Raw genomic sequence first — 23,936 nt, 5'->3', positions numbered from 1 at the left:
GTATAAATATAATTGTCTTTACTTTCTGTAATAATATCTTTGAAGAAATACGGATTTAAAAAAATCATTTAATATTCTCAGACCTGCAACATGGGAAAAATATCATTATCATTATTATCATTTTTGCAGTTGAGAGGGCTGAAATCTCGCAGGGTGATTAAGTTTATTAGCCTCTCTGAAGTCTCAGTTTCCCACTCTGTAAAATGGAAGGGTCTCTATCTCTTTCCTACTGCTTTGTGAGTATTTAAGGGGATGGAATTTGGGAAGCGCTCAGCACCCAGTCTACTATTGGCACAGGGTTTTAAAGCCACCCAGAGGCCGAGGCGTCAACCCTCCGTTTCCCTCCCGGTGCTCCTTCCAGCGCCTGGTGTGGTCGATTTGGCGGGGGTGGAGCGCCAGGCGCGTACAGAGCCGGGCGGACCCGCCCCTCGGGCCAAGGCGGGAGGCGGAGCTCGTACTCAAGAGCCGCCTCCCGGGCGGCTGGGGCGGTCCCCGAGCTGCTTTCCGCGTTCTCCCCTCTCCGCGGGCAGTGCTAGCTCGCCGCGGCCGCCTCCGGGGTGAGTACGCTGGCTCCGCCGGCGCCCGGGAAATGCAGTTCCCTGGACACGGGCGCCGTGCGAGGGTAGCCGGGCGACGGCCGGGGTCAGTCCCAGGGCTGTAGCGGGGCGGGCGTGGGGATGACGTGGCGGCGTCCGTGGGGCAGTCCCGCCTCAGCCGGAGCGGTGGGCCGGGCCGGGGGCCTACGGAGGCCGAGCCTGGCGGGAGGCACCGGCTCAGGTGCTGGCGTCCCGCGCGGCGCCGCCTCTGCTGCGGGCCGAGGGAGCCCGACGAGGTGCTGCCAGGTAGGAAAAAATCCAGGGCTCATTCATACCCCAGGTCACGATTCCGGGGTCGCCCCCAGCACCTCTCCGCCGGGTGCATCAACCTGAAAAAGCCCCTTCTTCCTGGAAACCCTCCTTCTCCAGCGTTTCAACGGGGAAACTGATCAGCTGACACCAGCCCCAGTCCTGCGAGGGGCCGGCGACCTTTGACCTTTCTCCAAAGGGGTTGGTCACCTGGATTATAAAAGACTTCGGAGACAGCCATCCAGTATTTGTTGATCTGTATCCCTTGATGTTCTGTCTTCCATTAGATAAGGGCTGTTAATTCTTGGTTTGAAAAAAAAACAGACAAAGTCCAAAGGACTCTGCATCGAGAAGAGGCCTATGGGTTGGTAGCCTTAGGAGAGTAGTTATCAACAGTGGGTGGGCGTGCACCCTGTTGCAAAGTGTTCCAGAGTGGGTGAGAGATGGGGACGTGGAGGTGGTGAGGGTACTGGTAGACCTCCTCAGCCGTTTGGTGATGAAAAGGAGGAAAAAGAAGATGGTAATCTGAGCGTGGAGGCAAGTTGTGGCTTTTTTTTTTTTTTTAGTTTTTAAAGAAAGGAAAATAACACCTTTAAGATGCAAGAAAATCAAGGAGAGGTCAGGATGAATAGGATTCAGGGTCCGGATTGAGAAACTGGGATTCAGTAGAGGAGGGCTATTCCCGAGACCCAGGCGGGGAGTGCTGGAAGGTCTCTCTTGGGAGAGGAGATAATGCTTGATTGGATATAGTTCAGAAGTTTTTGGAATTTTGTCTTCTAGAGCAGGTCTGTTCTTTATGGAAATTGTAAACCCCATGAAATTGCAATAACTTTCGTCTACCTATAGCTTTGATCAGATTGAAAACATACGTTGTGAAAAAGTACTGACCTGGATTGAACTGTTTGACTACATAATCTAAGGGGAAGTGGATAGAGAGGGCAATAAAATCAGCTCTGTGGTTGTAGTTTATATGCCACTTAATATAATAAGTATTTAGTATCTACTTTAAGCCGAGCTAATAGTAATGCCTGCCTTTTCCAGAGATGCATGCAAATGTTTTGGGAACTAACCTTCTTTTTGAAGATCTTTTATTCAGTGGAAACATCCAAAGCAAATCAGTGATGGTTTTCTATTCTTTGTTTTAAGCCATCAGTGAACAGTGGTTTCTAAAACCTGGCTGTGTGACTCAGAGTTACCTAGGTTCTTGATAAAAATATAATTTTTTTTTTTTTTTTGAGATGGAATCTGGCTCTGTGGCCCAGGCTGGAGTGCAGTGGCACAATCTTGGCTCACTGCAACCTACACCTCTCAGGTTCAAGCAATTCTCCTACCTCAGCCTCCCGAGTAGCTGGGACTACAGGCCCAGGCCGCTACTCCCGGCTAATTTTTGTATTTTTAGTAGTGATGGGGTTTCACCATGTTGTCCAGGCTGGTCTGGAACTCCTGACCCCAAGTGATCCATTTGCCTCCCAAAGTGCTGGGATTACAGATGTGAACCATGGGCCCAGGCAAAAATATCAATTTCTTGACCCCACTTCAGGCCTTTGAAATAAAAATCTCTGGGGCTGGAGCCTGGGAATAGGCATTTCAAACACAGGCCACAGGGTTCTCTGGCACTGAAGATTACTAACAGCCTCTGAAGTTTTTCTGTGAGATTGGGGCTTTTTGGCCTATTTAGAACAGGTTTTCTTAAAGGTTATATGAATGAATTGTCAAACTTATGTAACTAAAAGTTATAATTCCTGTCTGTGATGTTATCTTTAAATTTTAATGTACAGTCGTCCTCCTTATTCTTGGGGGATATGTTGCAAGACTGACAGTGGATGCCTGAAACCGTGGATAGTGCCAAACCCTATATACGCTGTTTTTTTCTATATATGCATACATATCTATACTAAAGTATAACTTATAAGTTAGGCACAGTAAGAGATGAATAATATCTAATAATAGAACAGTTACAATATGCTGTGATAAAAGATATGAATGTCATCTCTTTCTCAAAATATCTTACCGTATTTTATTGTGGTTAACTGAAACCGCAGAAAGTGAAACCAAGGACTACTATATTTTAAAGGAAAACTATGTAGTCATTTTATCAGAAAACAATATTGTTTCTGTTGATGAAAACTCCATTTTAGAAAAATTAGAAGATACAGAAGAAATAGAAGTTTTCTCCTAATCCTGTAATTAAGAGATGACCACCAGTGACTATCATTTTGTATGTAAAAGGTATGCACACACACATGTATTGCATAATTGGTATTATATTTTATATACTTTTTTTTTTTTTTTTTAGAGACAGGGTCTCTGATGCCCAGGCTGGAGTGCAGTGGCATGATCTCAGCTCACTGCAGCTTCCGCCTCCCGGGTTCAGGTGATCCTCCTTCCTCAGCCTCCCAAGTAGCTGGGACTACAGGCATGCGCCACCATGCCAAGCTAACTTTTGTACTTTTAGTAGAGGAGGGGTTTCAACACGTTGGCCAAACTGGTCTTGAACTCCTGGCCTCAAGTGATCCTCCCGCCTCGGCCTTCCAAAGTGCTGGGATTACAGGCATGAGCCATCACACCCAGTCTTTATTTCATATACATTGTTATATCTTTTTTTCTACTTAGCTGTTATGAGCATTTTTCTGTGTAGTTATTGTAAACATTTTAATGAAAGCATATGTCCCATCATATGGATGTATTATAATTAATTAAATCAGATCGCTATTGTTAACATTTAGACTCTTCAATTTTTGGTTATTTTAGCAATGTTGGTTTGAATATCGTGGTATACCTCTCTGATTATTTTCTTAGAATACATTTCTAAATGATGGAATCAAAAACCTTTCAAATGCATTTTTAAAATCTCATTTTCACATATCTTCTTACTGCTTTTCCTTACCAGAGGGAAAACTAACATATCTGAAAGATTGATTGCATTCCAGGTCCATTCTCTTATATCAGTGGTTCTCAAACTTTAATGCAGATAAGAATCATTTGGGGAGCTTGTTAAAATTTCATTTTTCTGAGTCCTAGAGGCTGCTGTTCTGACCCGTTGGCTTTGGAGTGGGGCCCAGGAATCTGCAGTTTTAACACATTCCTTTATGTATTTGATAAAGGCTCTCTTGGAACCAGATGTTGAGAAATGCTTTTTAAATAAATGGCCAAACAGACTCAAAACATTTAGGTTACTTGTCAAAAGCCATTCATGCATCTGATAACCAGAATTTGAACTCAGCTCTTTGTGACTTCAGAGCCCTGTTATACCCGTGATCTCAGAGCTTTTTAAACCTTTTTAAGAAGGTTTAGGGTGAGGTGCCCCTAATGACTGCAGAAAGTAAACTCCTACTGACTCCACTGTTGGTTTCTTAGGGACAGCTGAAAGTAACATATAAGTACACAATGAACTTCTATTGGAACCTCCCATCAGAAATTCTGGTGAATTCTCTATTATGCTGCATAACATATACTACACAAAATAACTTTGGTTGTTTGGGTGTTGCAGGACCACCTGGCTTCATGTGTGGATTTCCACGGCTCTTGCCCAGAGGCGGGTACACTGTGTTCCAATGTGCCACGGAACTCACGCAGTGGCACTTTGTGGCTTCATGAAGGAAGAGGCAGGCCACGCAACACTTCCTCCCCAAGCCAAGGAGAAGTATCACTTTTAGAGGCAGAGGAGCGGAAGGCAGTGGGTGTGACCAAAAGTGCCATTTGTTAAAGGTGAGGACCCTACCCTTAGAAAAGTGTTAATATTAGTGAACTGAAGGGAGCTAGTATCGGGGTGAGCCTTTTTAATTTTTAAAATCCTCCTCAGATGGAATTTTGTACTCATATAATTAATCTTTATTTCCCACCTTCTTTTTTTGTGTTTCATTTCTTTTAGCAGTAGCCTGGAATTATGATGTGTCCTTGTGTATTTCAACTAGTATATCCTAGTCCGTCATTTGTTACTAAATTGAGTACCTGCTATGTGTCAGGTTGGTTTGAGGCACTAGGAATACAAAAACAATGATTCTCCTTGAGAATTAAGTTAATTTACTATCATTTGTTGACTCGGGTTATACCTAGTCTCTGACTCTTTATTTTTAGTTTTAGTTAATTTTAGACTTACAGAAAAGTTGTAAAAATGATACAGAGAGTTCACCTAGCTTCCCCTAATATTAACCCCTTACATAACCATACTACATTGATCAATACTATTAACTAAACTACAAACTTTATTGAAAATTCATCAATTTTCCTACTAATGTCTGTTTTTTTTTCTGTTCCCATTGTATTTTATCAAGGATCCTGCATTTTATTTAGTTTTTCTTTCTCCTTAGTCTCCTCCAATCTGAAATAGTTCCTCAGTTTTTCCTCGTCTTTCATGATTTTGATTCTTCGAAGAGTACCAGTTAGGTATATCGTGGAATGAACTTGTGGTGAGCGATTGGATTTCTCCACTACAAAGTTACTGTCTTTCCCTTTGTAGTTAAGAATTATCTTGGGGGAGATACTTTGAGACTATACTGTTTATCCTCAAATTTTTGCCTATTAGTTTAGCATCCATTGGTGAACCTTGTCTGCAACAGTTATTAAGTGGTGTTTGCCGAGAGTGATTTTTTTTCCATCGCTCACTTTCTTACTAGTTGGAATTTAAGAAAAGAGCCGTCCCTTCTCTTCTATTCATTTATTTGTTTGATCATTTTTATCAGTGTAGACTAGTGGATAGTCACTTTATCCTATGGGTTAAAATACAGTGCCATCATTTTTTTTCTAAATTACTCAAATGCTTCTAGGTTGGGCTGTTAGGAGCTTAATCTCTGGGTTTAAATGACTTGTACATGTAAATGGCTGTCATCATTTTTATCCCATTCCTACCCTGCCCAGGGAACCACTGTGCCTTTAGGATCTGGCCAGTGATCATTTAGAAGCCTCCTAAAGGAGTTGTAATTGGGATAATGAATACCAAGGCCTAAGGAAGGTGGGGCAATGTGTGTGTAAAAGGTAAACTCCTAGGAACTCTGCAGGAGTAAAAAGAGTAGCAAAATAATCAGTCTTTCTTCTGGTGTTGCCCCAGGGAGCCCCAAGGCATCAGGATCATGTGCCTGGGACAACATCAAGCCCACTCACATGCCCTGTGTCTGCAAAATTACCTGATAGGTTCAGAGATGTTGGAATGCTGATTTTGGTGCTCATAGCTGCTGAATGAACACACCCTTTCTCCTTGGTGCAAATGCTTGGTAAATATTTTTAGAGTGATACATGGTGTCCTCCCCACCCACTTTGGTGGAGTAAAAATGTGTGTGGTTAGAGATTCTCCAAGAATGATACTTAGCACTTACGTTTCCTTTCCTTTTGTTATAGCTTATCTTCCTTGCCAGATTTTAAAAACTATTATGGAAAATCTCAAGCATTCACAAAAGTAGAGAGAAAGAAAGGACTCTCAGGTACCTATCACTTATATTCAAGACTTCTCAGTATTTTATCCATCTTGTTTCATCTGTTCTCCCACTTTGGGATGTTGTTCTCATATTTGACAGGAAATTGCAGACATTGAGATCTAGAAAAAGATAGAAATAAACCCTGAGTACAAAGACTAGGCTTTAATTCTCTTTATATCGTTTTCCCTTTGCTTGAAAATAGCAGGTAGTCAGAAAAAGACTGGTTGAATTGAGTGGAGGAAAACCAAATATGAAAACATGACCATTTTTAACTAACTACGGGGCAGACTTCTAGAAAGGAAAAGAGTGGTAAATCTTGCCCTAAATAACTTCTTTCATGTTGCCTGAATTTGTTCTCAATACTGATGATGTAGTCCCTTGGCACTTCAAGACAGCCTTGACTGAAAAAGAAAATAACTCTGAGACTCTTGTGAGAATTAAGGGTCTCTCAATTACTTAAATGTTAGTGTAAATAAATGCAATATGATGGCACTTTCCCAAACACCAACCAGGAGTCACTTGCCCTAAAAATAACTTTCTTTAAAAAGTCATTATGTTTTTCTAATTATAAAAATATTACATACTCATTAAAAGAAAAAATGGAAATTACAGAGTTAGAAAGTAAAAATCATCTCATTAATCCCAGAGATAACATTATCTTGGGCAATATTCTGATAACATTTGAACATGAATCACATTGGTAATTAGAGCCAATAAATACATGTGTTCCTGGCCAGGCATGGTGGCTCACGCCTGTAATCCCAGCACTTTGGGAGGCTGAGGTGGGCAGATCATTTGAGGTCAGGAGTTTGAGACCAGCCTGGCCAACATGGTGAAACTCTGTCTCTACTAAAAATAAAGAAAAATTAGCTGGGTATGGTGGGGCATGCCTGTAATCCCAGCTACTTGGGAGGCTGAGGCAGGAGAATCGCTTGAACCTGGGAGGCGGAGGTTGCAGTGAGCTGAGATCACACCACTGCACTCCGGCCAGGCCGACAGAGGGAGACTCCGTCTCAAAAAAGAAAAAAAAAAAAAACTTGTGTCCTGGAAATGTACCAGATATAACAGTGTACTTGGGTGCATCATCTCATTAAATTCTTAGAGCAACTTTGTGAGATAAATATTTTTCATCATTTTATAGCTGGGACACAACGGTGAGAGGGGTTGCCTCCAGTCACTTGGCTGGTCTCTCTTGAAACATAGATGGACAGACAGATGACAGACCCTTCACACTTCAGATGTTTACTCACAGGAGCCAAGGAAACCTTACTTCTGAACTTCCTTATGCTGGCTCTCTGTACAGTTTTTGGGAGAGCACTTAGACTTAGAAAGATAGGTAAGAATTATTTTTTAACTGGGTCAGATGTCTCAAAAGCAGGATTAGTAATGAAGGCCTAATACTTAAGTAATTATTAATAATGGCTCCTTGCTTTTGGAATAAATGTCTTACCTTTGAACAGAGTCTGTAAGCTGCAGTTGAGCAATATTAGTTTATGAATATTCGCAGCTATTCTTGGGTAGGTTTTTTTGTTTTTGTTTTTTTAAATTACAGTCATCCCTCAGTATATGGAAGGGATTGGCTCCAGGACCCCTGCATCTACCCAAATCCATGCATGCTCAAGTCCTTTTGTCAGCCCTGAGGAACCCACATATTGGAAAAGTTGGCTCTCTGTATACACAGGTTTTGCATACCGGGAATATTGTATTTTTGGTCTGCATTTGGTTGAAAACAATCTGAGTATAAGTGGAGCCGTGCAGTTCAAACCCATGTTGCTCAAGGTTCAGCTGTATTTTTTAGAACAGTTTTAGATTCTCAACCAAACTGAGCAGAAGATACAGAGATTTTCCATGTACCCCGTGCCTTGGGTAGGTTTTTAAATCTCTTCCCACTCTGTAGAATGAGGGAGGTGGATGTGTGGTCTTTAAGATCTTTTCTGATTTCAACACTGCAGTAATTTTATGGTCATAACCTCCTTCCACTTGGCGATTCTCTCTTCCAGGGGACTCTCCCTCTAAAAATAGCTCTTAGAAAAGCCGTGTTCCCAGGGCTGGGTGCGGTGGCTCACACCTGTAATCCCAGCACTTTGGGAGGCCAAGGTGGATGGATCACTTGAGGCCAGAAGTTCAAGACCAGCCTAGACAACATGGTGAAACCTTGGCTCTACTAAAAATACAAAAATTAACTGGGCGTAGTGGTGCACGCCTGTAATCCCAGCTGCTTGGGAGGCTGAGGCACTAGAATTGCTTGAACCGGGAGGTGGAGGTTGCAGTGAGCTGAGATTGTGCCACGGCACTCTAGCCTGGGCAATAGAGCGAGACCCTGTCTCAAAAAATAAAAATAAGAAATAAATAAAGATAAGCAATGTTCCCAGTCTGAATTTTCTAAGATTGAGATCCTTATTTTAAAAATTGCCAATCCTAGCATTTAAGCCTCCTACAATTAAGTCCACAAGAGGTTGTCTGATTGGCCCCAGGAACCTGATGACTTACTGTCACCTGGTGGGAAGAGAACAGACCTCCAGGAAGGCATTTGATCAGACAGTCCCTAGGAAACGGAAGGCAGATGTGGGAGAGAGGTAGAAGGCCCCCAAGGGAACCTGAATATTCAAGGGTCTGTGTTGGGACTACCCAGGCACCAAGGGGAGAAAAGAGGAAATATCCATGTGAAGGATGTGGAGCTGAGCACCTGGGCGGAGACCCCATGCTACCACTTACTAGTCGTGTGGGCTTTGGCAAGGTACTTAAATCTCTCCAAACCTTCCTTTCCTTTTCTTACCTGTAAGATGAGGAGATTAGTAATTCTTACATCATATGGTTAAATGAGAATTAAATAGGTTAATATAAGTGATTTTACCCCAGTGCATGGCACAGAGTAAATACACACATAAATTGCCCTTTTTATTAGTTATTACTGCCTTCAGCATTGACTTCCTGTGATACCTTCACAGGACCCTGAACACAGGCCATACTGTTTAATTGCTTCCTGGGTCAAACATTCCCCAAGAACTAACCTCCCTTTTCATCTATAGCGTTGTGTTTAGAGAGAAATATTTTCTAGGTTTCCTTCAAACTAACCTGAAACTAAATTTTTGGAGTTGTATCCTTTAGTAAGTGTGAAACTATCTTGAGAGTTTCTGAGGTGGTGGTTGTTTTTTACAGGTACTTACTGCGTCTCTATTCACCATTAAAAAAAATTCACTTTGTTTTTGTTGTAAGACTGCCATATTATAAAATGATATATGTAAAATATATGTAAATATGACAATATGTGATATACAAAAATATATACATTTATATAAAATATATTAAAAATTCTAAAAATATAAAATATATTAAAATATAAAATACATTATTTTATATCTTATATTTTATAAAATATACTATTAAAAATTATTAAATAAAATAAAAATTATTAAAAATATAAAATATATTATTAAAAATTCTAAAAAGAAAAGAGAAAAAAAACCACCCCAGCTAATCCCATTCTCCTAATATAATTATTATTAGCTTTCTAGACTTTCTTTAATTGTATATATTGTTAGTTGTAATCATAGCACAGATATAGGGCTTACTTTCTGTTTTTCGATTTAATCATAAGTGTTTCCATGTGATTATTTAGCATAGAAAATATTTTGGTCTCCATTTTATTTGTTTGAGAATATGTTTGTCTATGGAGATTATCTATGCCCTAGCTTTAGCATTTTCTGTGTTCTGAGAACATGTTTAGAATTTGAGGAGAGACGTGATTTGTCCACACAGAGAGGATATAGTGGATGTTGCTGGCGGCAAACCAGGTATCCTTGTCAGGTAGCCTTTACCACTTTAGTGTATTTTCTCTGGTCCAGGGTGGGCCCTCAGCTAGGTGGTCTTAAAAACATGATTTTTGTCAATAAGAGCATAGCCCCCTCTTAGAAGTGAATTCATATTATCCCATCTCATGCTACTGAAGTATGAAATCAGAGTGGCAATTTATCAGCTGACAGTGAGAAATACAGTACAAAAAGTGGTGTTTCAGTGTGTCTACTTGTTGGTCAAGGTGGGATAACACTTTACGTATTAATAAATTAGGTCATCTAAGCCCCACGATAACTTTTCTAGGTAGATACTATTTTTATCCCCATTTTACAGATAAGGAAACTGAGGCTTAGTTAAATGACTGGCCCAAGGTTATGTAGCTGTTATGTGGTAGAGCTGTAGTTTCTGTCTAAGTCCAAACTCCTGATCTTAAACACTGTGCTGTAGTTTTGTTATTCTTACAGATAGATTGTTGACCTCCTGTTTGGGATTCTCTTAATGTTTCTTGACAGACTTCCTCCTGGCCCCCATTGCAATGTGCCCTGTGCCAGTGCCTCTTTGAGAATATAGCATTCATTCCCTGTTGTTGAGGACCATGTTTTTCTAGCTGTCACAGGGGAGAAGAACTTTTCCCTTTTCCCTTATTTTCTCTTTGGGTCAAAATGTGCTTCTGTAACAAGGCTTCACATTTTTTAAATCCTCCCTTAAAACTGTGCCAGGAAGGGGCAACTGAGGCAGAGAACCATTAGGGCTATGTCTTAGGCTGTGTCCAGCTCAGGTCTTTGCGGTCTCCTTGTCTCCTTTGCCTATTTGTTCTGTCCAGCATTTGGAAATTGCTTCCCTTCTTGGGTGGCAGACAGCCTGGCTGATAACCTAGAGAGTGCTTCTGTGATCTATCGATGCTTGGAACCTCTAAAACCTCTGGTTTTCGAATCTCCAAATGCTAAGTGGAAGACCTACCATTACGGTTAGTCAAGGTCCATCGGGGATGGGTTTTCAGTTTGTGCTGGAGTGAATCATTTCAGGATAGAATTTCCATTTGAAACAACGTGTCTTTTGTGATTGCGTTTTAGATTGTTGGAGCAGAACTACTGAGAAAAACCAGGCATTGTATCTTCAGTTGTCATCAAGTTCGCAATCAGATTGGAAAAGCTCAACTTGAAGCTTTCTTGCCTGCAGTGAAGCAGAGAGATAGATATTATTCACGTAATAAAAAACATGGGCTTCAACCTGACTTTCCACCTTTCCTACAAATTCCGATTACTGTTCCTGTTGACTTTGTGCCTGACAGTGGTTGGGTGGGCCACCAGTAGCTACTTCGTGGGTGCCATTCAAGAGATTCCTAAAGCAAAGGAGTTCATGGCTAATTTCCATAAGACCCTCATTTTGGGGAAGGGAAAAACTCTGACTAATGAAGCATCCACGAAGAAGGCAGAACTTGACAACTGCCCTTCTGTGTCTCCTTACCTCAGTAAGTGTTCCTTTTTTCCTTTGATTAAGTAGTATGCAAACTTTTTATTTAAATATAATATGTACTTGCCTATATCAAAACATCTCATGTACCCCATAAATATATATATCTCCTGTGTCACAAAAACTATACATTCAAATAAAATAAATATAACATGTACAAGAAAGTACAAAACTCAGAAGTGTACCACTTGGTTAAGTTTCAGAAAATGAACATACTTGTTTAGCTAGCATGTAAATTAAGAAATGGAATCTTGCTGGAACCATAGGAAGTCCCATGTTTCTTTCAGTCACCACTCTGGCTTCAAGATTCTAACTCTACACATTAGATTTTTCCTATTTTGGAACTTTACAAATCGGAAGCATACGTTATGTACTCTTTTGTATTTGGCTTCTGTTGCTTAACATTACTTTTGTGAGATCTGTTCTTATGGTTGCGTGCAGCTATGGTGTGTCCATTTTCATTGACGTATAGTATTCCGTCATAGAAACAGACCCACTTTTATTATCCAGCCACAAAAGTCTCAGCAGCACACATTAATAGCGTCCATTGATCTAGGCTGGTGGCTCTGCCCCATGTGCCTCCTGTCCTCCTCCTGAAACTAGTGGGCCAGCCTGGGTATGTTCTCCTCATGGCATGAGCAGAGCACCAGAGCATGAGAGGAGAAATGCAAGCACATTCAAGCCTCAGTGGGGTCACATCTGTTGTATTCCTTTGGCCAAAACTATGGAGTCAAGGGACAGAGACTAGGTAAGTTTTTCAATGTGGTCTTTAGTGTTTATTTCTTAAATATGTTGTATGTTTTGGTTCACCTTTTATGTCTTGCCTCTCAACTTATGTTAAACAGTAAATTAGTCTTAAGATCAGGGTGCCAGCATGGTCAGGGCCCTCTTACTGGATATTGTCCTCACATGCCTTTCCTTGGTGTGTGTGCGCACACACATACATGCAGGGGGAAAGGGAAAGAGAGAGGGAGAGAGAAAGACAGAGATAGATAGATCTCATGCCTCTTGCTCTTTTTATAAGTGCTTTAATCCCACCTGGCACCTCCACCCTTATGATGATCTCATCTAAACCTAGTTACTTCCCAGAGGCCCCACAGTGGGGATTAGGGATTCAACATATGAATTTTTGGGGACACAGACATTCAGTCTGTGTACCCCTTTCCTAGTTGAGTCACAGTCCTGTATTGTATTCATATTGGCATGCTGCTTCTCTTTAGTCATGGAAGAGTCAAAGTGTTATTCCTGATTGTGTATTCCTTCACAGATTATACAAGTTGCGATGTAAAAATGAGTCAGGGAAATGCAAATTTTACTGGCTGATTATTCCCCTTGCTTAAAATGCTCACAGTATATTTAAACAGTAAATTCATTCATAAAGAATAGTGGGGCAGTGATGCATTACTGGGCAAGTACTGGACTAAAGGTGATGTGGTTGGTGATGACTTAAAATGGGCCATTAGTGACCCAAGGAGGGGCAGATCTTGAGAAGATGTTGGGGTAGGGGGAGTGATAGGGAGACTGATAGAGAGTAAGTGGAAGCAGATACTAGGTTAGGGCACGTAAAAAGTTATGACGATGAGAAGGTGAGCCGGGGGACTAGTTTATATTAGACCTGTTGCGTGAGGCTCTTTGAGCGCGCAAGAACAGAGACACAGTCAGGTTAACGATGGGGATTGTGAACAGGCCACACAGGAGACCATCTCAACAGCTACCCCATTATCTCTGGTAGCTTGATAGCCCAGCATCAGCTCTAGTACTTGTCATCTGCGTAACTCCATTCCTTACTGTTTGTTTTTAGGGCATTACTGACTGCTGTGTCTTGCATGTAGACCCTGCAGGAAGGCTCTCGTAGGCCAATTATTCTCTTTGGGTGGCTTGAAGAAGTTACTTACCTTGCCTGCTGTTGAGCAGAGCACCAAGGTGCCATTAGACACGTGAGCCTGGTCTAAGCAGCCATGGCCAGGGTAGGGGATGGTTACATGGAACAAGTCATGGCGACTTACGCACAGGAAGGGCCTATGACTGCTTTACTCAGAAGGGGATAGCTCAATTTGCAAGCATCTTGAGATTTTACAGCCTGACCAGTATACGTGGAATTTAGAAACAAACAAACAAAAAAACCTGAGCTGTTTCCTCCTGTGGATGGCTTTGGGTTTCATCTGTTTGGATTGCTTCCAGACACTGAGCAAATACTGTGCTCGATTGGAAACGTCTGTTGTGGTGGCAAAATGGGAGAGTTGTTGCAGTGCCACACATACCTGTTATAGCTGGGTTAGGGAGGGAGACTGGTTTCTACTTCTTTTTAGTGCTTTGCTTACAGGGAGCCAGGGTGGTTCCAGAGTTTAGGGAAGGGGTGGGAAGAGTGCCTTGTCCAGGAGCTTGATTCTGTGGAATGCTGTTGATATTTAAGAGGTTTTCCCCTCCTCCTGGAATTTGGCGAAGGAAAAGAGGATAGACCAAAGTTGAAGTTACTCTATCTAGCCCTGCCCTTTGCTCTTACCAGAGATCACCAGGATATTCCCTCTTACAGATGGATCATAGAGCAAGTTGATTACCCAGCCACAAGGAAATGCTTATATTATATATCCGCCACTTGCTTTTGCAGCCAGTAACCTTAGTGACATGATGCTCTGGCCATTATCATGACTAAATGAGCCTTTAAAGTAATCATAATAAAAGCTGACATTTGTAGTACCCACTGTGAGCTGGGCAGTGTTCTTTCTATGCATATTAGCTCATGTAAACCTCAACACTTTTTGAAGTAGCTACTGTTATTGTCTGTGTCCTATGTTCATTGTAGGAGGCCAGAGCAAGCTCATTTTCAAACCAGATCTCACTTTGGAAGAGGTACAGGCAGAAAATCCCAAAGTGTCCAGAGGCCGGTATCGCCCTGAGGAATGTAAAGCTTTACAGAGGGTCGCCATCCTCATTCCCCACCGGAACAGAGAGAAACACCTGATGTACCTGCTGGAACATCTGCATCCCTTCCTGCAGAGGCAGCAGCTGGATTATGGCATCTACGTCATCCACCAGGTGAGCGTGGGGGCAGACCAGGGCCTGCCCTCGACCCTCCTCTCTCTGCCAGACTTGGCCATGTGACTGTTTGTCTATGTTGGGTAAAAGGAACATCAGACTATCGTCAAAAACGAGTTCTCTTACCTCATTTATCCTTAAAGGAGTAGAGGAAATTCTTGTCTTAGAGTGTGGAGTTATGGGTTCAAGTTCTGGGAAATTTTACTGCCCTTAAAGGAACCTCTGGAGGAAGCCTGTTTTGTGAGCCCTTCCATGTTAGCCAATGACTGCCCTCAGATTTCCCCGAAGGCTTCCTGGCCCCTTCTGTTTCTTTCTGTGCATGCCGTGCACTATATGATGAGATTCTGGAATTGTCTGTCATTATCGACCATAGCGACTCAATGGGGATCTAGACAGAGGATTTGAAAGAACATTCTGTATTAGTAGCTGTGGTGCTCTATGGCTGCCACCACATTTCTGCCCTGAACTTTGCCACTATTTATTATGTGAAACATGTTATGTTTGATTTTCACTTTCTGGATTCATTTATTTGACTTCCAGAAGCATGATTTGGTAGGAGCACAGCATAACTATCGGCTGCTTTTGAAGAGCTTACCTCTGAGGTCAGTGGAGTGGATGATTAAAGATACCTCTATTTGGCATTAAAGTTTATTGAAAGAAAACTAAGACATCAGTTTAAACGTCAGTGTCTAAACTTTTCACAATTATCCTTGGCCATCCAAGGAGGCCAAGAAGAGGGATAATTCCCCCTCAAATTCTTATAAATTCTAAGAATGTCAGCAAAATCATCACTACTGTTAGAACAGGTAATATTTCTTTTAGATAAAACTTTGGACAACTCAGAGGACCAGCTCTGCAGTATAGACTTGGTGATAAACTGAGGCTCTTGAAAATCAGTGTGCTTATATAGCACACCTATGTCTGTATTTTAGTACTTGGAACAAAATGTTACTATTATATTGTTTTATAGCTATTTTTGTTTTTAAGGTTGTTGGTCATAGTTATGATTTATTCGATTCTGAGTTCTTGCTCAGGACAGTAACCTACAAGGTATAGTACTATTTTTATGAATAGAAAAACATGTTTGCTTTGGGCCAGGCCTGGTGGCTCAGCACTTTGGGAGGCCAAGGTGGGTGGATCACTTGAGGTTAGGAGTTCGAGACTAGCCTGGCCAGCATAGTGAAACCCTGTCTCTACTAAAAATACAAAATACTCTGTTAAAATACTAAAAAAAAAAAAAAAAAAATTAGTTGGGTGTGGTGGCACATGCCTGTAGTCCCAGCTACCCAGGAGGCTGAGGCAGGAGAATCACTTGAACCCAGGAGGTGGGGGCTGCAGTGAGATAAGATCACACCACTGCACTCCAGCCTGGGCAACAGAGCGAGATTCCATCTCAAATTAAAAAAAAAAGAGAAAGAGAAAAATATGTCTGCTTCATGTTATTCTTATCAGGAAAACATTGTGGTAACTTCTGAGAAATACTTGCACTTTTATGATAAACCACTTAACTGGAATTCATTCTGAAGGAATTTGAATGAAGCAGCCATGAAAAAATTATTTAATTTTTTAATTACAGCTTCAATCATATTACAGGTCAAACTGTGTTCTTTTATTGCCCAGTGACAAATCTACCTCCATAAGGCCACTGTGAGGATTAGCCTCCACCAGTAGCATTATAACAGGATTCTCTTACAGGGATTTCTGAGAAACTTTAAAGTAGCTTAGAAATATTAGCAATAACCTTCTCTTTTTATAGGTTGAGATTTCTTGATCCTTTCTGGCAAGCTATTAACTAAGTCTCTTAGAAGCTTAGTGTAAATTCATAACAGAGGGTAAGATTGGGATTACCTAGGGTTGAACTGTGAAGCAGTAATACTAATTGACATGACTATTATATAAGAAAGGTTTTGTAGTTTTATACAGAATACGTAAAGGTATTTGTAAAATTTTAAGTGAAAATTTTTTTTGTTAACTGTGGTAAGAATATTTAACATGAGAGCTATACTCTTAATACATTTTAAGTGTACATTATTATTGATTATTTGAGTTATTTGTATTTTAAAGCTGCTTTTAAAAAATTTTTAATTGTGAAACACGACGTAAAATTTACCATCTTAACATTTTTTAACTTTTTAAAATTTTTGCTATCTTAACTATTATTGAGTGTGCAGTTTAGTAATGTTAAGAATATTTACATGCAATGTATCTATGCATAATTATGCAATATATTGGTTGCATAAATATATGCAGTGTATTTATGAAATCAATCTCCAGAACTTAATCTTGCAAAACTGGAACTCTCTATCATTAAACAACAACTCTTTGGATTTAAAGGAATGTTTCTAAGTTCTGGAATATAAGTATGTGTGAAGCACGAAGAAAAAAATCAAATGGTCTTTTATTGTCATTGCATCTTCTCTGTCAGAACTTTAATGTCACAAGTATAGTCTCGTGCGTAGAATAATTAGAATAATACCATCTCCTGAATCCTAACTAAGAGGCAAACAATATGAAACTTTATCTTAGGAGCTTTTCAAGTTTTAATTTTCATATCTCTAGGCTGGAGGTAAAAAGTTTAATCGAGCCAAACTCTTGAATGTGGGCTATCTAGAAGCCCTCAAGGAAGAAAATTGGGACTGCTTTATATTCCATGATGTGGACCTGGTACCCGAGAATGACTTTAACCTTTACAAGTGTGAGGAGCATCCCAAGCATCTGGTGGTTGGCAGGAACAGCACTGGGTACAGGTAAGGTGGTTCTGCTGAGGGTGGCTTAGGTCGAGAGGCTCAACTATTGTGATCACGACTGGGTGGAACAAGCATCCAGGGTGTCATAAGAAAATGAGAAATAGAAAAAATGGTCCATAATGTATACATCACTTAAAGTGCAAAACAGAAATTAGAGAATGTAAGGAGGAAAAAGCCCTACAACTTCAGCAGAGGATCACAAAAACAAGGGAAAGCATTGGAGAGAAATATCATCCAAGCATTGCAGGTGGTGGCCAGTCTCACCCGCAGCGCCCCTGTCGGGGGGCTTTCGCAAGCTTTCGCACACTGACTAGAATGCAAGTAACTTGTTTGTCTATTCCTGACTCCCCCTCTAGGAGGCAACAGGCTGGTGTCCTTAGTGAGACCTCTGTTGAGACATCACTTTCCAGACTGTGGCCTCTTTCTAGAGTATGGGGAGAGGTGGCAGAGGGCATGCCCTCTGAGTAGACTTCTCGGGAGCCAGGACACCCAGGACAAGTTCATTTCTCTCAAAGCCACTGTGAGAAGTGCCAGATGTCATCATCTGTGTCATTCCCCATCCCCTCCACCCTTAAGAAGGGTGTAGCTGCTTTTCAGCCTTATTTGATTCACCAGCTCCTATTCAAGCACAACCAAGCGGGAATAGTGACACAGAATGTTTCTCTGCAAATGAAACACTATATTCCCTCATTTGTGTGCACACTTACCTGTCAGCTTTCCCCAGGCCCTGCTGTTCATGGGTGCTCATATCTGTGGTGCTGACTGTGCTGGAGGCCATAAGACCAGTTTGAATAAGGCAGAGCACCTGCCCTCACAGGGCTCCCTGTTGAGTGTCAGTGTGGGGAGACAGGTAGCTACAGTGGAGTTGCGTTAATTTTGCATTTCTGCAAATACAACTATAAGCACTTGGTAAGGAGGGGAGAGAGGGACAAATGAAGAGAGGAAGAGGAAGCCAGGAGAGAAAGAACTGTGAAACTATCAAATAATGCTGGAGATTCCACCAGTATGTACTCTACGTGAGTGTGAAGTGGAAAGTGAGTCTCTTGATACCTCATTTGTTCTGGGCTTCCGTGTTGCTCTCTCACATTGGGCAATTTAAGAGAATTCTTAAATAACATTGATGTAGGTGACTGTTACCTCAGGTACTGACTTTAAACCCAGGCTGTATGTAAGCTGCAGGACATAAACACCTAGAACAAACTATGGTGGGTGAGAGCACAGTGTCTTTAAGAAACACCTTGAAGGGAAGGGTTTAAAGCTGTTACCCAGGTAAGGTGGTACCTTAATCTTGTGGAACAACAAGAGCTTCTCAGCAGAGTTCCAAGACATGCCAGAGAGCACAGCACAGTTTTGGGGAAAATGCAATAGTTCACTGGTATTCTAGAAGGAATGTCTGCGAGGAGAGGCAAGAACTGAGGCTAAGCAGCGGCCAGATTACGCAGGCCTTCTTTAGTCTGATACGGAGTTCGAAGTTGCTGTGGCAGGGGTTGGGGAGCTATTGACACGTTACAGCTGGGGAAGGATGGGAGAAAGCTTGGTTCAGCTGATTTTGAATGTATCGGATGAAGCAAGGGAAGAGGGGAAAGCTGAGGGGAGAGACGCCACATGTCTGAGTTAGGGCGGGGGCTGTGGATCCAGAGGGCAAGGAGAGAATCCCATGATTTTTCTCTTTGGGGAAACTTGATCTTTGGATCTAATCTTATTATCTAGGGGTTTTGTTTTCTGGTTTCTTTGAGTCACTTCTGCATTGAGGAAAGCAGTGTATCATGGCTGGGCAACTTGGTTTTTTCAAAAGCATGTCACTATCTGTTCACTTACTCTGTAGTAAGATGTCACTGTTTACAACACAGAACACCTGTACCTTAGACACTTACCATAGATGATAATCTTAAACTTCCCATTGCCCAGATTTTTTTAAACACCTGGTTGCACCATTCATTTCTAAGCCATCACAGAGGATTGCTTAAGGACAGGTTTTTTGCTGGGATTCTAGATTTTATCTTTCTATTAAGCTGAACCATAAGAAGGCTGAGCTCTTGGACATTCCTGCCAGGAACTGATTTTCACTCATGCTTTGGTGTCACAGTTGTGGATTTCATCAGATGCCGCTCACTCTGAGAAACAGCATATGTATGACTCTTGCTGTTTCTAACTTGCCATTCTAACTGGTCAGATGTTTCTTTTATAACTAGGTATCAGAAAGCCTTTGTTGAGTAACCGACAGGTTTTCTTAATATGATTCAGGTAATTGAGTGTGTTTCCCCTTTTGATCGAGAGGCTCTGAGCCAAATCTGTGGCCCTCTTTTAGAAATTGAAAAGAATCTTATTTGCAGATCAGGGTTCTAATGTATTTCCCATCTTAATTTTCTATTCTGATTTAAATGTTTCTAGGGTCCTGGTTTATCATTTATGATTTTCTCTTTTTTGTATGTATCATGTAAGCAGCCTCATCTTTTGTGGCTGGAGAGAGATATGTATAAGTAATGTAGGTAGGAGTTTGCCCTCCTCCTGGACTACTTGCTTTTGCTGCTTTGGGCAAAGTCCCTGTGGCAGGCAAGTTCATTTCCAGGCAGCTGAGTGTCTGCCCCGTGCTGGCAACTGTGTGCCCCAGTGCCACAGAGCTTAAGTCAGCACATGCCTCATCACTGTCACACCAGCCCCACGAGTACAAGCGCAAGAAAGGTTTTCACCTTACACACATGCAGAGGGAAGAAGTTAAAGTAAGTTGCCCCAAGTCTCTCAGACTCTGATGAAGCCAGAAACAAATCTTGTTTCTCACTGCCTATGGGATCAGTGATGAAGCTCTGGACCAGCCGGTGGCAAATTTTACTGGCAAGAACTCCTTTGGTACCAGCCTCCTTCCTACAAGGATTCTATTGTTATTTTATGACTACGTTTTCCCTACCCTTGGGCCTTACAGTGCTTCAAAAATAAGTAAAACGGTTCCAGGGCCAGTTAAATATTTATGCTTTTACAGGTAGGAAGAAAAACCAAAAACAAAGATCAATAAACACAGAGATAGTTGTCATCTGACAGGCACCTGAGAAACAGTTTTTTTTTTTTTTTTTTTTTTTTTTTTTGAGACAGAGTCTCACTCTGTTGCCCATGCTGGAGTGCAGTGGTGCAATTTCGGCTCACTGGAACTTCCACCTCCCGGGTTCAAGAGATTCTCCTGCCTCAGCCTCCCGAGTAGCTGGGACTACAGGCACGTGCCACCACGCCCAGCTAATTTTTTGCATTTTTAGTGGAGACGGGGTTTCGCAGTGTTAGCCAGGATGGTCTCGATCTCCTGACCTCTTGATCCGTCCGCCTTGGCCTCCCAAAGTGCTGGGATTACAGGCGTGGAGAGACAATTCTTTAACCCTTCTTGCTGACTTGTCTTCTTCTGCCCCTCCCCACTCCAGCTCACCCCTCTCCAGGTGGTCGTCGGGCAGCCTGTGTCTTTCTCCCTCCTGTGCTTTGCCTCACGGAGTTGTGGTCACCAGGAGATCCCCCATTTTTCTGCCTATTTGAATCCTTCCAGGCCCCCTCCTCCTGATGTGGCGACACCTCTCTCCTCAGAACCCTGATAATGTTCACCTTTCATTAGGTTATAAACTCTGAGGGCGGGGCTCCCGCATTCCCGTGTTTAGCCAGCCGTCTTGCACATGGTGGATATTGGTTTTGATAAGCTACCACATCATTCCCTTGTTCTCATGCTGATTGCTTGTTGGTGTCAGCAGGTTATGCCTGCCTTATTACCGCATCCTGATCAGGCAGCTGGTGTTCAGGCAGCTAAGAATCCCTCCCCTCTATAAAATGCATTCTGATAACTATGGTAATGAGACACACTGCTAGTAGATGTCTTGGTCAGTGATATTTACCTTCTAAGCACTTTATTTCCTTTTTTTTGTTTTATTATAGGCTGCAAAAATACAATTTCCCAGAATTTTAAGTTAGGGGCATATAAGTAAATCTGCTTCTCTTATGGGTTAAACAGAGTCCCCAGTCTTTTCTCAGAACGTAGAAAGAAACAACTGAACAACAAATTAGCTTTTGGGATGCCACTTGTTCGATGGCCAGTGTCTACATGTTTATTGATCATTCCTTTTGGTTTTTCTTTTTATCTAGAAAATCATAAATATTTTTTCGGTCCTGGAACAGTTTGACCTGAAGTTAAAGTTAAAAATTCTCTAGATATTCACATCTTTTTATTTAGTAACATCCAAGTTTTTAAGCTACCTTAACTTGCATTTCTGAATTGTTCAAATGTTATATTTAAGGGATACCTTTATTTCTGAGATTTACAAATTCGTCCACTGATAATAAGAGTCCTATATAACTGGGAGGCTGGGAGGTGCTCTCTAACTTTTACCTCCTGATCTTTCTCCTCTTGCTTCTTTTTCTTTTCGGTATTCCTAGGGTTCCACAGAGCTGAGCCCCTTGGGTCTACCCTTTGTACTCTTCTCACCAACTAGATTGTTGGAGATTTCTCGACCTATGCCTTCAGGTACTACATGATAACAGCTTATTTCCAAAGCCATATCTGTAGTCGCTCCTCTCTTGTGAGCTTGGAGCCTGTATCCTTTTGCCTACTGGCAAAGCCCCAGGTGTATCTAAAATTCAGCTTATCTAAAGCATGATTCACTGTCCTTCCTTTCAAAACCTAATTCTTGTTCTGTACAGCTTATTTTCATGAAAAGCACTACCTAGACTCTGTCTGGTTGGCAGGCCAGAAACTTCAGAGGGTGTTGACATGTGTTGGGTTATCCAGGAAACATACTCTGAGCTGGAGATGCATGTTGAGAAGTGGAGATTTGCATACAGAGTGTGTGCAGGAGCTGTCTCCTGCCTTCAACCCTCCCCTGCAAAAGTGAAAGTGAAAAAAAAGAAAGGTATATTCATCATGACACGCATTCGTGCTGAACCTGGATGCAGCCTCAGAATCCTTCTTAACCCAGTGCCCTTGGCAACTGTTACCATTCCTTGGATTGGCACATGACATGAAATCTTATCAATATCTGATGGTGTGGTTCACATTGACAGGTATCTCTATAGGCCTCTACACACAAACGTCACCATTAACAGCTGGGTGGCACCTTGCTCAGTGAGCAGAGGTGAGCGTTTGTCTAGATAGAGGAAAGAAGACAAGACAGGGAAGGCCAGGAGCATTGGGAGGTGGGTGTCAAGCAGGAGAAGCAGGAGTGGGTGGGTGGAAGTACATGGTCTCCCAGGTGTTCCTAGAACGCCAGCCCTGAAATCAGAGACCTTTGGTGCGAATATTCTTACCATTTCTCTCATCTCTTTTGCTCCAGGTTACGTTACAGTGGATATTTTGGGGGTGTTACTGCCCTAAGCAGAGAGCAGTTTTTCAAGGTGAATGGATTCTCTAACAACTACTGGGGATGGGGAGGCGAAGACGATGACCTCAGACTCAGGTGAACAACAGAGAAAGGTCCCCTTCACGGGGCTCTGCACTCTGTGGCTCTGGAGACCTGCATTTATATTTATTCCTTTAGATCCCAGTCCAGCAGGTCACTAGGCTGCAGATTTGGGCTTGAAGGGTGCAGGGGGTGGAGGGAAGGTAGGATGGCCCACATCATTCTGTGCCAGTAGCAGTTTACTTCTGGCCTGGGGGCATTTGGGGTCCAGAAGTGTTGGTGGAGGCCTCATGTACTTGTCAGTGAGAAAGACTTACTGAGACACCAGTGAGTGAGAAACCCCAAACTGCAAGGTGTCTGCTGAACTGCAATTTGGAGACCGGGTTGTTAAGAGCCTCATGCTTTCTGTCAGACCCCTTGGGGACACAGTTCCCAGTGTCCCCCTGCAGGGAGTGCCAGCAGCCTCTGGGGAGCTGCACATGTTGAAGCAGGCAAAGAGGTCCTCTCCTCAAGCGTTAGGCAGCCCTGGCAGCCCTGCACACTGTGGGACTGCAGGTGGCCTGACCCAGGCCTGACTCTGGGCTGTTGACATTACCCTGGGTTCTCTTGGACTGCTTTCTGCTCTGAGGGGCTCAAAGGGAATAAGTCTGGCCTCCACCCACAGCTTCTTCCCCTCAACTTGGATTTGGGGGCCAGATAGTTATAGTTATCCCTGCCTCCCAGAAATAAGTAATTATTCAAGAGCTTAGGCTGGTATCTTTAGACTTGTAATCACAAGGCCATTCTGGGTGTCAGGAGGCCCCCTTCCCTCCTGCTTGTTGCCTCTTGGAAAAGAAATTTTTTTTTTTTTTTTTTTTTTTTGAGACAAAGTCTCGCTCTGTCACCCAGGCTGGAGTGCAGTGGCGCGATCTCGACTCACCGCAACCTCCGCCTCCCGGGTTCGAGTGATTCTCCAGCCTCAGCCTCCTGAGTAGCTGGGACTACAGGCGTGTGCCGCCGTGTCTGGCTAATTTTTTTGTATTTTTAGTAAAGGCCAGGTTTCACCATATTGGCCAGGCTGATCTCGAACTCCTGACCTCAGGTGATCTGTCTGCCTTGGCCTCCCAAAGTGTTGGGATTACAGGTGTGAGTCACTGTGCTTGGCTGGAAAGGAAATTTCTAACCTGGGGCTCTGAATTATTAGTTACGTGACTGTCAGAAATTTTTTTGTTGCCTCATCATAAAGAACCCAGGGGCTTCATGCTGCTCTTGTTCCCATGTCTAGGCTGA

At 42.4% G+C, this 23,936-nt stretch overlaps 1 protein-coding gene across 9 annotated transcripts in view; it reads left to right on the top strand.

Moving 5' to 3' along the window:
* Positions 1-411: 411 nt before the first annotated feature.
* B4GALT4 (beta-1,4-galactosyltransferase 4) overlaps positions 412-23,936 on the top strand; it is a 29,182-nt gene continuing 5,657 nt past the window's right edge. Inside the window, exons 1-9 of one of the 9 annotated variants that reach the window (XM_063602899.1) lie at positions 416-557; positions 4,336-4,553; positions 5,156-5,254; positions 5,893-6,055; positions 6,180-6,262; positions 11,125-11,522; positions 14,328-14,560; positions 17,120-17,307; positions 22,602-22,724. In XM_063602899.1, the coding sequence (XP_063458969.1) occupies positions 11,270-11,522; positions 14,328-14,560; positions 17,120-17,307; positions 22,602-22,724 (797 nt within the window). In that variant the 5' untranslated portion in view covers positions 416-557; positions 4,336-4,553; positions 5,156-5,254; ... (1 more) ...; positions 6,180-6,262; positions 11,125-11,269. Of the gene's footprint in view, positions 558-701; positions 843-4,335; positions 4,554-5,155; positions 6,056-6,179; positions 6,263-10,874; positions 11,019-11,124; positions 11,523-14,327; positions 14,561-17,119; positions 17,308-22,601; positions 22,725-23,936 lie in introns of those variants that run through there. The other 8 variants (XM_063602897.1, XM_063602898.1, XM_063602895.1 and 5 more) reach the window with 8 other exon arrangements.

This window comes from Pan paniscus, chromosome 2 (assembly GCF_029289425.2).
Source record: "Pan paniscus chromosome 2, NHGRI_mPanPan1-v2.0_pri, whole genome shotgun sequence".
Taxonomy (NCBI): Eukaryota; Metazoa; Chordata; class Mammalia; order Primates; family Hominidae; genus Pan; species Pan paniscus.
This window is presented reverse-complemented; position numbering and strand designations above follow the sequence as displayed.